This window comes from Schistocerca serialis, chromosome 1 (genome assembly GCF_023864345.2).
Source record: "Schistocerca serialis cubense isolate TAMUIC-IGC-003099 chromosome 1, iqSchSeri2.2, whole genome shotgun sequence".
NCBI lineage: Eukaryota > Metazoa > Arthropoda > Insecta > Orthoptera > Acrididae > Schistocerca > Schistocerca serialis.
The window spans coordinates 69,220,724-69,233,660 of record NC_064638.1 but is presented as its reverse complement, the minus strand read 5'-3'; the positions used below and the strand labels follow the sequence as shown (position 1 = coordinate 69,233,660).

Below are 12,937 nucleotides of genomic sequence, written 5' to 3'. Positions count from 1 at the left end.
GAATACGACGCTTCTGCTCCAATGCCTTCAGGATTGCATGGAGTTCCGCAGCGGAAACTTATACTCCTCAGGAAGGTGAATCTTGGCGACATGGTCAGCGAACAGTACTGAGTAGCCAAGGGAATTCCCTTGTTTGGAGCCATCAGTGTAAACTACTGTGAAACTGTGATGCATATCTAAAATGTTAAAAAACAGAGATTGGAATGTAAAATCCAGTGTACTATCTTTCTTAAAATTAGTCAAATCTAAAGTAAGTTTGGGTCTCTGGAGGAGCCAAGGTGGAAATCTGCTCCAACCGTGACGTAAAACATTAAGACCAACCACACCCATCTCTAAAAGGTAACCCTGTGCGCGAATTCTGTAGGGCCTCATTTTTCTTTGCCAGTTACAAAAAAAGTCATGCCAGTGGAAGCTGAGCAACAGTATGGTATGCAGGTGTGTATGGTGTGGACAGTGTTTTATATACCTCGTACGCCTTAAGTAGCCATCACCTGACATGAATCACCAGCTTCTGTGTGACGACTTGGTACAGGGCTTGTTCTGAATGCCCCAGTGGCAACCAAATCCCTTCATGGTGCACCACGTCCAACATCTTTAAATAGGAAAGGTTTTGCAGACCCATACACCATGCACTCATAATCGAGCCAAGATTGCACAAATACCCTATAAAACCAGAGCAGACAAGTCCTGCTGGCTCCCCATGTACTGTGCTTACGACATTTTGAAATACTGAGAGCCTTAAGTGATCGTTTCTCCAGGTACTTAAGATGTGGCAACCATGTAAATTTACAGGCAGTTATGAGGGCCAGAAACCTCACTGTGTCTTTAAAATTAAGAACAGAGTCTCTCATCCCCACTCGGGGCAGTTTAGAATGGAACAAGAACAGTTAAGAAGAACACACACAGACTTATTGGTTGAAAACTTAAAACAACTGTTCTCCATCCATCCATCCATCCATCCAAACATTGAAGAGTTAGTTGCAACTGACGTGTTGTCATTGCAAGGCTGGAAGAAGAGCAAAACACAGAGAAGTCACCCACAAACAAAGTACACTGGACAGGGCTTTGCACTACTAGCGTAATGCTATTAATAGCTATATCAAAGACAGTCACGCTTAAAACACTACCTTGAGGGACATTATTCTCCTTCTCAAACCAATCAGACAGGACGAAAACCATACCTCCAAGTAGTATCATAGGCTTTCTTGATGTCGAAAAGTATACCTAAAGGTGATGCCAGTGCGGGAAACCCTGTGGTATAGCTGTCTCCAGGAGGGCCAGGTTATCGAAGGTGGAGCGATACCTCCTGAACCTAAACTGAAAGTGACTAAGGAGTTGCCTGGATCTAAGATCCAGACAAGGCGACGGTTGACCATCCACTCCAAGGTCTTTCCCATGCAGCTAGTGAGGGCAACATAGTGATAACTCACGTCTGGCCTTTCCCAGGTTTTAAAAGAGGAATCAAAATGGCCTCACGCCATGAGTCGGGTAAGTGACCTGATGCCCAATTGGGATTAAAAAGTGTGAGAAGGATATCTTTGTTTCGTCTTGTGAGGTGCTGCAGCATACTGTAATGGATTCTCTTGTGACTAGGGGATGTGTCATGAGCTTCAGAAAATGCAGAATCCAGCTCCCACATGGAAAATGGGCTTTTGTAATCTGCATCAGAGGTGTACCAGAAGTCCAAACAGCTCCTCTGAGCAATGGCTCTAAGTTGCTGGAAACACAGACACTGACTGGCGGTTGCAGTAATTGTGACAAAATAGGCCACCATTGTCTGGGCAATGTCTCACGGATTGGTTTGGAGAGTATACACTTATATGGACATGGCGTCTGTTCTTTTCGACATGTCCAAAAGAACAGACACCATTGATGACGTGCAGCAGTCTAGAACGAAATTAGAATTATATTAATACCTTCAGCTGCTAATGAGAGTTGATATATATCAATGGGGACAGATGAAAATGTGTGCCCTGACTGGGACTCGAACCCTGGATTTCCTGCTTACATGGCAGATACTCTATCCATCTGAGCCACCAAGGGCACAGATGATAGCACGACTGCAGGGACTATCTCGTGCACGCCTCCCGCGAGACCCACATTCTCACCTTGTATGTCCACACACTACATTCGTAGTGTCCCATCCCAACACACTCATTGCTCAAGGAAGACATTCTTACCAAGTCCTGTAAGAGTTTGGGCAATATGTGTGCATCCGCACAGAAGATGGTCATGGCCGGTGTTGCCAGAACTATATACTTATATGGATATGGTGTCTATTCTTTCGGACATGACAACTGTATTTAATCATGCACCTTTGGTCAAGGGTTTACTTTCCTTCACATGTAATGGCAACTGGGAATATCACTTCACAGCCCAATCTCAAAACCATTCCATCAGAAGACCTAACATTGGACACTTCCTTGAATAGTTCCAACCACAATCTCAATTTGACTCATTACCACTGCCTCAAAAACAGCCCTTAAAAACCTTCCAAGAATTCCTCGCATCCAGCATTCCTTCACAACCTTTCATCATGTCCCAAACAACATGACCCTAACCTGTCCTCTGCTCAACTTCAGGCTCATCATTCCCTAAAGGCTGATGACTCCATCATTATCCTACCAGCAGACGCTGTGTAATTTGTACAATGGGAGTGCATATAAGTGAAGGTCTGTGGTTCTGTCCTGATCCCATGCCACTTTCCTTGACATTAATCTCATCTTCACCAATGTTCTGTTACACACTTCTGTTCACATTAAACTTACTAACAAACAACAGTACTTACATTTTGACAGTTGCCATCCTTCCCATGTCAAACTTTCCCTCTCATACAGCCTTGGCATTTGAGGCAAATATACTTGTTCAGACGCATTTTCTAACAGCAATACACCACCATTCTCAAGCCAACCCTCACTATGCATAATTACCCCACCAGCCTAGGTCAAAGGCATATTTCCCAGGATATCACATCCAATCCTGATACTGCTAATCCCTCCAAAAAACAACTTACGAGTACACCACTTGTCACTCAGTATTATTCTGGTCTTTAGTGTATTAATCAGCTTCATCAACAAGGCTATGATATCCTAAAATGAGGTCCATTCTGTCAATATTTTGTTGCTGAGCATTCTCTAAAACATGACAGTTATGACATTGGTGCCTGTCTCACAACACTTGCTACCTGGATTTTTCCCCCAGGCACCAGATACTCAGAGCACTACAGGTGAGAAATGGTGCTGCAACATGTCCTTTGTTTTGCCACTCACCTGGCCTTAATTTGAGACAATTTCTTTGTTCTTAGCATTTGTTTACAGTAACTATTCCTTTCTTCACTCCCTTTTAGTTCTCTGCATCTTTCATTTTCTGATCTGACTATTTTATGCTGCTCCCTCCCAACCATCACGTATAATGCACTTAGCTTTTTGTTCTTATTAACTCAAGCATCATATTTTGGCAGTAGTCTCTGGATGACTTTTCCAAATTCTACCCCCTTTCCTAAACCTCACCAATTCTTTTTCTTCACTCCTCCTCCTTTTTTTTCAACCCTTCTGCCAGAAGGAAGAGCCGCTGGGTCTGAAAGCTTTCAAACCTTAATATCTTTTATATGTCTATACTCCTGCTCCTGATGGTGCGTGGATTTCTTATCTGTCCATTTGCGTTATATTTTTAATGGTGTATTTACATTCTGCAGAGACAGCCCATAAGTAGATAACACAAAGTCCTCATTTTCTATCCGAGTCTATTCATCTTTCAATCCAACCTGTATGCACTGTTCCTGTGCACATCAAATAGCTAGTCTGATTGGTATTAAAAACTTTTCATTTCACTTATAATTTTTCATTTTACTATGCTCCTGGAAAGTTCAGCAGGATTGTCACTTCCAAAGAATTAGTTTGTTCCTGTGGTACATGGTCTTCTGACAACATGCCCACTATGGACCTGTTTTGAATAGCCAGAAGGAAGAGTGCAAGAGAAATAATGTGTTGACTGCTGGCCAATGCTGAAACATGTCAGCTCTGGGTACAAGCACTCTCTGCCTCCACTTTCAGCTAACAATGACATGATTCTTTTCCTGCTTCTTTTTTCTAGGTTGTTTTCATCATCATCTTATGAGCACTGTGATTTCACAAACTAACCTGAGTGAGACCATTTATACTTCGAACAAGAACAAATAAACTTCCTTTTTGCTCATGAAAATCTACGCCTTATAATTAAATGGCCTACAAAGGATGCCCACACTATGCCTATTCTCACCAGGGCCCCTTTTGCACCTGTACAGTTCGTTCATGAATTACTCATGTCTCCCACTCAAAATAATAGGCTTATCTGGGTACCTCAACAAATTTTACAAGAGTTTTCAGGTGCAGACAATAGTTAGCTTGTAAACACAACCTGGCTTCACTATAAACAGTCCTCGTTCAGGGTGTCCTGAAAAGTTGTTCCTGACTTCAAAATTAATTATCTCAAAAACTAAGATTGATAGACAGGTGCAACAAACAGATTGTTTTCAGTGAAAGCTGTAAGAATTTTAAACAGGAGTTGCACAAAAGTTTTGAAATAGTTCAAAAATCTGCTAACAGATGGCACTGTAATCACAAATAGTGAACTGCAGCTGAGAGTAATCAGTTCCACCACTGAAACATTAAAGGCGGTTAGTGTACTGAAGGAAAGTGTTGAAATCATGTATCCCATTATACAAAGTGTTTTTCTGGTGCTGGAATACCACCAATTTAAACACATTCACACAACAACAAGGCACACTATTCAAACATGGTTTAATGTCCTGGAAGGACCCAATGCAGAAACCATTCACAAGCTCTTCACTAAATTCCAGTGGATAGTCAATGTGGCTGATGATCTAGCAGGCAATGATAGCCTCAGACAAAATGTAGCTACACCTGATAACGTCATCACAGCAAAATCCAAGGAATTCTATATGAAGGATTGCAACAGAGTCTGTTCTGAAGCTTTCTATCGTGCAGAAATATTGAGACAGAGCCTACACGTTTCCATCCAAAATTTAAAGTCACCACGTCATACCTGTGCAAGTTATGTGACGGAAGGCTGACTTTGTGAATCAGATGCTCAAAATGATTGATAATGGAGAGTTGATGCTGGCTGGATCTGGTTCACAGATGAAGCTGACTTCCACATGAATGGAGTTATGAATTGAAAAATTAACAATTTTGGGGTTCTCAAAAATCCCTATTTGTGTGAAACAAAATAATTGTATTATTCCAAACTAGGTGTTTGGGCTGCAGCATGCAGCAGAGGCATTATTGGCCGTTTTTCACTAGTGAACATTATGTTGTAATTTTGGAATAATTTCTTGCCACACAGTTAGTTTTGGAGGATCAACCAGGCACCAAGTGGTTCATGCACGATGGGGCCAACCACATTGCACTGAACAGGTGTTTTGCTTTCTCGATGAATAATTCAGGAATAGAGTCACTGCACTGGATTATTACAAATTTACAGCTGCAGAGATAGACTGTCCTCTATACTCTCCTAATCTGACTGCTTGTGACTATACTTTTTGTGGGGCGTCTCGAAATACACAGTCTTCCAGAAAGATCGACACTGTCAAACAGAAACATCCCACTACACTGGACAAGCTCGAATCGGCTATCTGTGGCATCAGAATCCATTTCTGTTCAGACACTACAGGATGTGATGGCAAATCCCATTGTTGGCTTGCGTCACCTCCATACACCGCAAATACCACAGGCTAATTCTCATTTGTAAATTATTTTATCGAAAAATCAAATTTACAGGTCCCTTAGTTATTATCTTATATTTGGAAAATATCTTTAAACAAATACCTGTAGCAAAAAGGACAAGTGTGAAAATTGCCACTGATTACTTTTGTTTTCATCTTTCAACAGATGATGAAAACAAAAATCTGCCAGTGGAAGTGAATTAACTTCAAAACCTATAAAGAGAAACATACTATCAAATAAAGGCATAAAAGATGAATAACGGCAAAGAGACACTTCTGAAATTAATAGTACTACCCCACCCTGGTCCCCTATTAACCTTGCCGAGTTTGATGAATTGTGAGACTCGGTGATGCTAATACTTGTATAGTAGGTGCGACCACAATAGAGGGGTACATGTGGAGAGGTGAGACAAATCTAGGAGGACCCCCAGCATGGATGACTGACTGATGTGAACGTCTGGGGAAAAAAACAAAAACAACGTGTAACTACAGCTGTTCTCTTCTCCAAGAGAATGCAGTGCTACTACATGTCTTAATGATGATGGAATCCTCCCAGGTAAGGTATTCCAGAGGTTAAATAGTTCCTCATTTGGATCTCCAAGCAGAGACTACTAAGGAAAAACAAAACTGACAGTCTATGGGTCAGAGGAGAGGATGGTAGTTCCCTTAAACAGGTAGGAAGGTTACAGAATTTATAAAGGGAAGTTGGCTATAGTGGGAATCAGTAAAGTATGAAGGACAGGAAGAACAGGATTTCTGATTAAATGGTTATAAATACAAAATCAAATAGGAGTAATGCAGGTATAGGCATGGCAACAAATAAGAAAATAGGAATGTAAGTTACTGTGAACAGCATAGCAAATACTCTGTCCTAGCCAAGATAGTACCTGGATAAATTGAAGGAATCATAGTTTATCGAGAGTTTCAGAGTGAGCATTAGGTACGAACTGACTGAAACAGGAGAAAGGAATAAAACAGAAGTGAATGGGTAGCTTTCAGAGATTAAATAGAGAAGGCAGCAGAAGGTAAAAACAAAAGGTCTAGTAGAAATCTTTGGATAATACTTTAATATAATCCCTGAAAGAAGCAAATATAAAACATCTAAGGATTTGACTGATGGAAAGTGCATAATGGCTAGAGGACAGATGCACGACTAGGGAAAAGATAGATAACACCTGTAGGAAAATTAGGGAAACTTTTGAAGAGAAGCAACCACATGAATATCAGGAGCTCAAATATCAGATTTTACACAAACTTGGTAGATACAGTGAAATGAATTCCAATCATTTCTCAAAAACCTTGTCAGATAAAATGAAATTAAGTGGTAAGTACATCTTTTGTAGCTTAATCAGAAGATTTGGACTAAAATATAACCAAAATATATTTATTCACTGGTTCTCAATAACTACTTGTCAGCAGTTGTACAACAAATTACATGTGGAACTAATTCAACAGAGATTCCAGAAACTGTAGTTCTGTAAACACTGATCAAATATAATTAATTCATAGGTGAAAATGTAAGCATTGAAATCCCATTTTCAACAAGCTAAAAAGTTCGGTATGATTTTATTAGCAAGTATTTTCTAGCTGCTTTGTGTAACACTTCAGTTATCCCTTCACTTTCCAATAAGCTTCTGCTGCACACAAATGACTACATGTAGAGCATCCCATCAATTCTAAAGTTTTATAACACCTCTTCTTTCAATGCAATAAATGTAGGTATTTGTTCAACAGCATGTAAGGACCATAATCGCTACTTGTAGGAATTACTGGTGATAGCATTTTGAAGATAAAACTGCTTCAGCTGTAAGAACTTTATTTACAAGCAAGAACCAGTTTTGCAGCATTATAGCTGCATTATCAGGTGCAACAAAATCAAGTCATGTTCTGTAACTCTTCAAGCTTTCCTGGCGGATGTATTGTAAATAGTCTTCATGGGTTTTCCACCAGATGGCATGGTGTAAATTCCACATTATTTCCTAGGAGCAACTGTCCGACATTTCAGGTGGTTGAACCTTGCTGGTGGCTACGTACGACTGAGCGCCAGCAAGGTTCAACCACCTAAAGATGTCAGACAGTTGCTCTGAGGAAATATTGTGGAATTTGCATGTCACCCAGTGGCAAACCCTTGAAAACTATTTACAAGCCATGTTCTGATCAAAAGAGAATAGGCTGACCTGGTGTTCACAGTCAGCAAGTTTTTGCTATGTAGCGGATGTCAGTTGTAAAACAGCATAAAATAATATAGAACATTCCCGTGATACCAGTTACTGGTGAGCTAAAGGGTCCCTATATGATCATCTATGGCATTATTTACAATTAATCGGCATTGGTCCCTCATTTGCCATTGCAAGCACTTCATGTGCGCCATAAGCTGAAGGTAATCTCTACCTTCAGAAGTACCAATTAGCTTGCAAATTGTGTCAGAATAGTTTGAGGAACACTCCACACACATGAGGATGTTTATGCGCCACCCTTAAGTTAGCTAACCTAAAATCTATCGAGTTCATCTAAGATATCAGTGATGTGATGTGCGCACCATGGACTCGGTTCTGATCTGTCTACATGAATTATGGATGGTGGGCAAGCAGTCATGGCTTGGCAGAATATTATCCTCTCGACTTTGAAGTCACATCAACTGAATTATAATTCTGAAGCTTTAAACAGCTGTAGACATCATTTTCAGTACCTAGAACTAACTGCTAGAAATGCCAAAGTAGTTACGTGTAGAATCTTGTAGAGGTGGTACAATTTACAAAAACATTGGAAGTTTCTAATGTAGCAACTAGTTACACGGTAATGTATAAATGTGTCCTATGCTATTTTTCTTTTTACTTGCATTTGATAGTAATAGTAATAACTTAAAAGCTTCACCTAAATTTGAAGAGAATTACATGCATCCATTCAGCAATATGAAGAAGCTATTTATTTTGTACTCCAATGAACATAACAGGGAGAACTTGAAATGACACTAGGCAGGTGGATGCTTTAACATTACATAGGGAAGGTGGTTAGTTGCCAAGAGTAGAAAGGTGTGAGAGTAGTGCTACTGGAAGTTATTTGGGCGTGGCATTTGCACAGGAATACAGAAAACATCTTAAATATTCTAGAACAACCATTGCATAGGTAGACCTCTTCGGGAGCTTAAAAGAGCATCGAATGACTATGTCAAAGAAGAAATAGTCTGCTACTCTATAGATCTAGACATCACAAAAGATATTAAATAGTCTCACGAGATCTTAACCTTCTGGTTAAGAACTAATTATTTTGATAGTAATCTACAGAAAGTAAGAGAGGACAGTGAGGTTTTCATTCACTTTCAAAAGTGAGTACCAATAATGTGACTCATGAGCATGGAAGCAATTTTCAGTGGAAGAGGGGCACCAGTTAAGGTGTTGGCACACTTGAACAGTAAGTTGCTAGAGAGTTGCCACAGAGGCAGTTCACACAGCTCCACAAAAATATTCATCTCTGATTTAATATAGTACTTTTTGTGTACTATCACTTTTCAAATGCTGCTCCGAGTGTCCGCAATACCATCTCAGTAGGAACAGGTTATTTCGCAAATAGTACATGCAGTATTGTCTAAAAGTAAGAAGTGATTTTGAATGAGAGTACAAGAATAATTTTCAACTGTGACAATTATTAGAATGACAATAGGACTGCATTCTTGAGTCATTATGCATTCTCAACATGATGGGTAAATGATGTCAGTGTGTGGCTTTGTGCCTGCAAGATTTCTGATATTGTGTCTTCAAAGTTTAACTATGAAGTCAGCCGACTGTTTGCGTGATGGAAGTGCTGTATCCTGATCCTTTATTCAGTTTATTATGCACAGACGAGTGAGAGTGTGTTTTAGAATCATAAGCAAAAGACATGCAAAACTAATTAAATATTATTTTTCCATGTTGTGCTTTTTATAAATTACAAAATGCTTGAGGTAGATTTGTGGAGTTCTAGAAATGGCTAATGTGAGTAAAGTTTCTTTTCATATTGAGCACTTGATTCATGAGAAGAATTATATTTAACATGGCTGATGGAGGTATTCTAAAATGCATGTAGGTGAAGACGCTCGCCTGATACTGTTGTCTTTCATGTGCTCTCGTCTAAAACAATAGGTACCGGTGTAACTACTGTTTATAATAGGATAATGGGCCTCTCAGTTAAATCTGAAGGCTTGTTGCAGTTCTGTTCATGGCTAACCAATGCTACTTCCCAGGCCATCTCAGTTTAACTATGATACGAATAATTACAGTGTGTACCAACGAGAGTGGATAATCAGAGGTATCCATGAGGACTTTTCAACGAGACTGTGAAACATCATTGTTTCTGGCACTTGCGGCATCTTACAAATGTGAGATGGCCATTGGCATCTGGTCCACCCTGGTTAATGAAGAATGTGTTACCTATGCAATCAATAAACTGGTCACTGGCATCAAACTATTAAGATTAAAACATATTTATGTTTAGATTTTGAAAATTAAATAGCATTCTTCCAGTTACTAAGATAATCAGGTGAGACTTATTAATACCATGCACAATTCACCACAGTGCCTGCTAAGTTCCAAGCTGCATGTGGCAGATCCACCACACCATGAGACCACATGACAATATGGAGTGTGAGGGGTCAGTACAAATCTTGGAACAGCCATTATCTTCTCTCTACAGCCTTCAAGGATTGTCCTTTGTTTTAGCTTGGTGTCCAGAGTGTTCATATCATACCAAGTGTGTACCACTTATCTCTAGTGAAATTAATAAGCTGTAATTAAACCTTGGCTGACTCCTTTATAACTGAATCCCAAAAAGTTTTTGCATGGGTTATGATTTTCATCTTTTACAACAGTGTTTTGAGGCCATTCTCTCAGTGATGTTGTGCCACAGCTGACTTGCGTAACTCCATCTATTTTATATGGAGCACATATTCAACCACTGTGTGAATGGATTGTGCAACATAAATATGGCCCAATTCTTAGGGAATACCAGCACATCTAGCACTCTGAAATTAATGATAGGATGTTTGGACTGGGACAGAAAACTAGTCAACCCATAATTCTGAATGAAGGTTACTATCTTGCTGTTAGACATATAATCATTCAATGGAAGTAATACTGCCACCTTTTTTTTTTTTTTTTTTTTTCCTTCTTCTTCAGCAGTTTGGCAGTGGCCATTCATTCTAGTTGACAGCTGGTTGGTTGTCATACCAATGTAAACCACTCAGCAGCAGATCTGGTATATAACGTGGCTGCTTTAACAGGTGGTCTGGCCTATGATGGGATAGGATAAGCTTGTGACTGGACTGGAGTATGTGGTGCTGTGTTGGTGGATCAGGCAGGTCTTGCATCTGGATCTTCCACAAGGGTATGATCCCTGTAGCAAGGAATTGGGGGTGGGAGTGGCATAAGGATGCACTAGGACATTGTGGAGATTGGGTGTGTACAGGAACATCACTTTGAGAGAGAATGGAAGTACCTTGGGTAGGATGTCCCTCATTTTGGGACATGATGATAGATAATCAAAGCCCTGACGAAGGATATGGTTCAGTCGTTCCAGTCCTGGTTGGTCTTTGGTGACAAGGGATGATTCTTTGTGGTTGGTCCTTGGGATGGATGTGAGGTTTAGGTGTGCGTGGGGGGATATGGGACAGGAGATCTGTTTGTGAGTAAGACCTTCAGCATATTGAGCGGGGGAGTTCTCATAACTGCCGATGTGTCTGTATGGGACAGTATCACCTCCCATTTGCGTCAGATAGTTGTGTGCTGCTATCTCATGCCCCAGTCTGTGAATCATGTGCCCAGCCATCTGCCAACCAACTCGCTCCCTGTCTTCCGCCTCTCTCCATTCCACTGCACACACCCACCTCACCCCAGTACACCCAACATGGGCCAGGAATAGAGCTGGTGGTTGACTGAGCATAACATAGGGAGACAAGTGTATGTGTGTATATGGCTAAGAGAGAGAGTGTGTGTGTGTGTGTGTGTGTGTGTGTGTGTGTGTGTGTGTGTGTGTGTGTGTGTGTGTTTTTACTACAAGCTTGAAAAAGAAAGTTCATTCCGAAAGGTACCAAAGCTTTGTACCTTTGTCTGCATAACATTCGATAACACAGCACTTGTGCTTTTCAGTAAGTTGTTTACTTTTTTCCTAAATAATTCGCAATTCTCTTTCTATAGAAAGTGACATGATATATCTCTCGAGGGCATGCAGCTTTACTGTATGATTAAATGATGATGGCATCCTCTTGGGTAAAATATTCCGGAGGTAAAATAGTCCCCCATTCGGATCTCCGGGCGGGGACTACTCAAGAGGATGTCGTTATCAGGAGAAAGAAAACTGGCGCTCTATGGATCGGAGCGTGGAATGTCAGATCCCTTAATCGGGCAGGTAGGTTAGAAAATTTAAAAAGGGAAATGGATAGGTTAAAGTTAGATATAGTGGGAATTAGTGAAGTTCGGTTGCAGGAGGAACAAGACTTCTGGTCAGGCGACTACAGGATTATAAACACAAAGTCAAATAGGGGTAATGCAGGAGTAGGTTTAATAATGAATAGGAAAATAGGAATGCGGGTAAGCTACTACAAACAGCATAGTGAACGCATTATTGTGGCCAAGATAGATACGAAGCCCACACCTACTACAGTAGTACAAGTTTATATGCCAACTAGCTCTGCAGATGACGAAGAAATTGAAGAAATGTATGATGAAATAAAAGAAATTATTCAGATTGTGAAGGGAGACGAAAATTTAATAGTCATGGGTGACTGGAATTCGAGTGTAGGAAAAGGGAGAGAAGGAAACGTAGTAGGTGAATATGGATTGGGGCTAAGAAATGAAAGAGGAAGCCGCCTGATAGAATTTTGCACAGAGCACAACTTAATCATAGCTAACACTTGGTTTAAGAATCATGATAGAAGGTTGTATACATGGAAGAACCCTGGAGATACTAAAAGGTATCAGATAGATTATATAATGGTAAGACAGAGATTTAGGAACCAGGTTTTAAATTGTAAGACATTTCCAGGGGCAGATGTGGACTCTGACCACAATCTATTGGTTATGACCTGTAGATTAAAACTGAAGAAACTGCAAAAAGGTGGGAATTTAAGGAGATGGGACCTGGATAAACTGAAAGAACCAGAGGTTGTACAGAGTTTCAGAGAGAGCATAAGGGAACAATTGACAGGAATGGGGGAAAGAAATACAGTAGAAGAAGAATGGGTAG

The 12,937-nt window shown here is 40.3% G+C and overlaps 1 protein-coding gene across 1 annotated transcript in view; it reads right to left on the bottom strand.

The window, feature by feature from the left end:
- The window catches only part of LOC126470012 (DNA polymerase theta-like), a 347,322-nt gene that overhangs the window by 74,935 nt on the left and 259,450 nt on the right, over positions 1–12,937 (bottom strand). Inside the window, exon 19 of the mRNA XM_050097913.1 lies at positions 10,063–10,162. Within this exon, the coding sequence (XP_049953870.1) occupies positions 10,063–10,162 (100 nt within the window). The remainder of the gene's footprint in view (positions 1–10,062; positions 10,163–12,937) is intronic.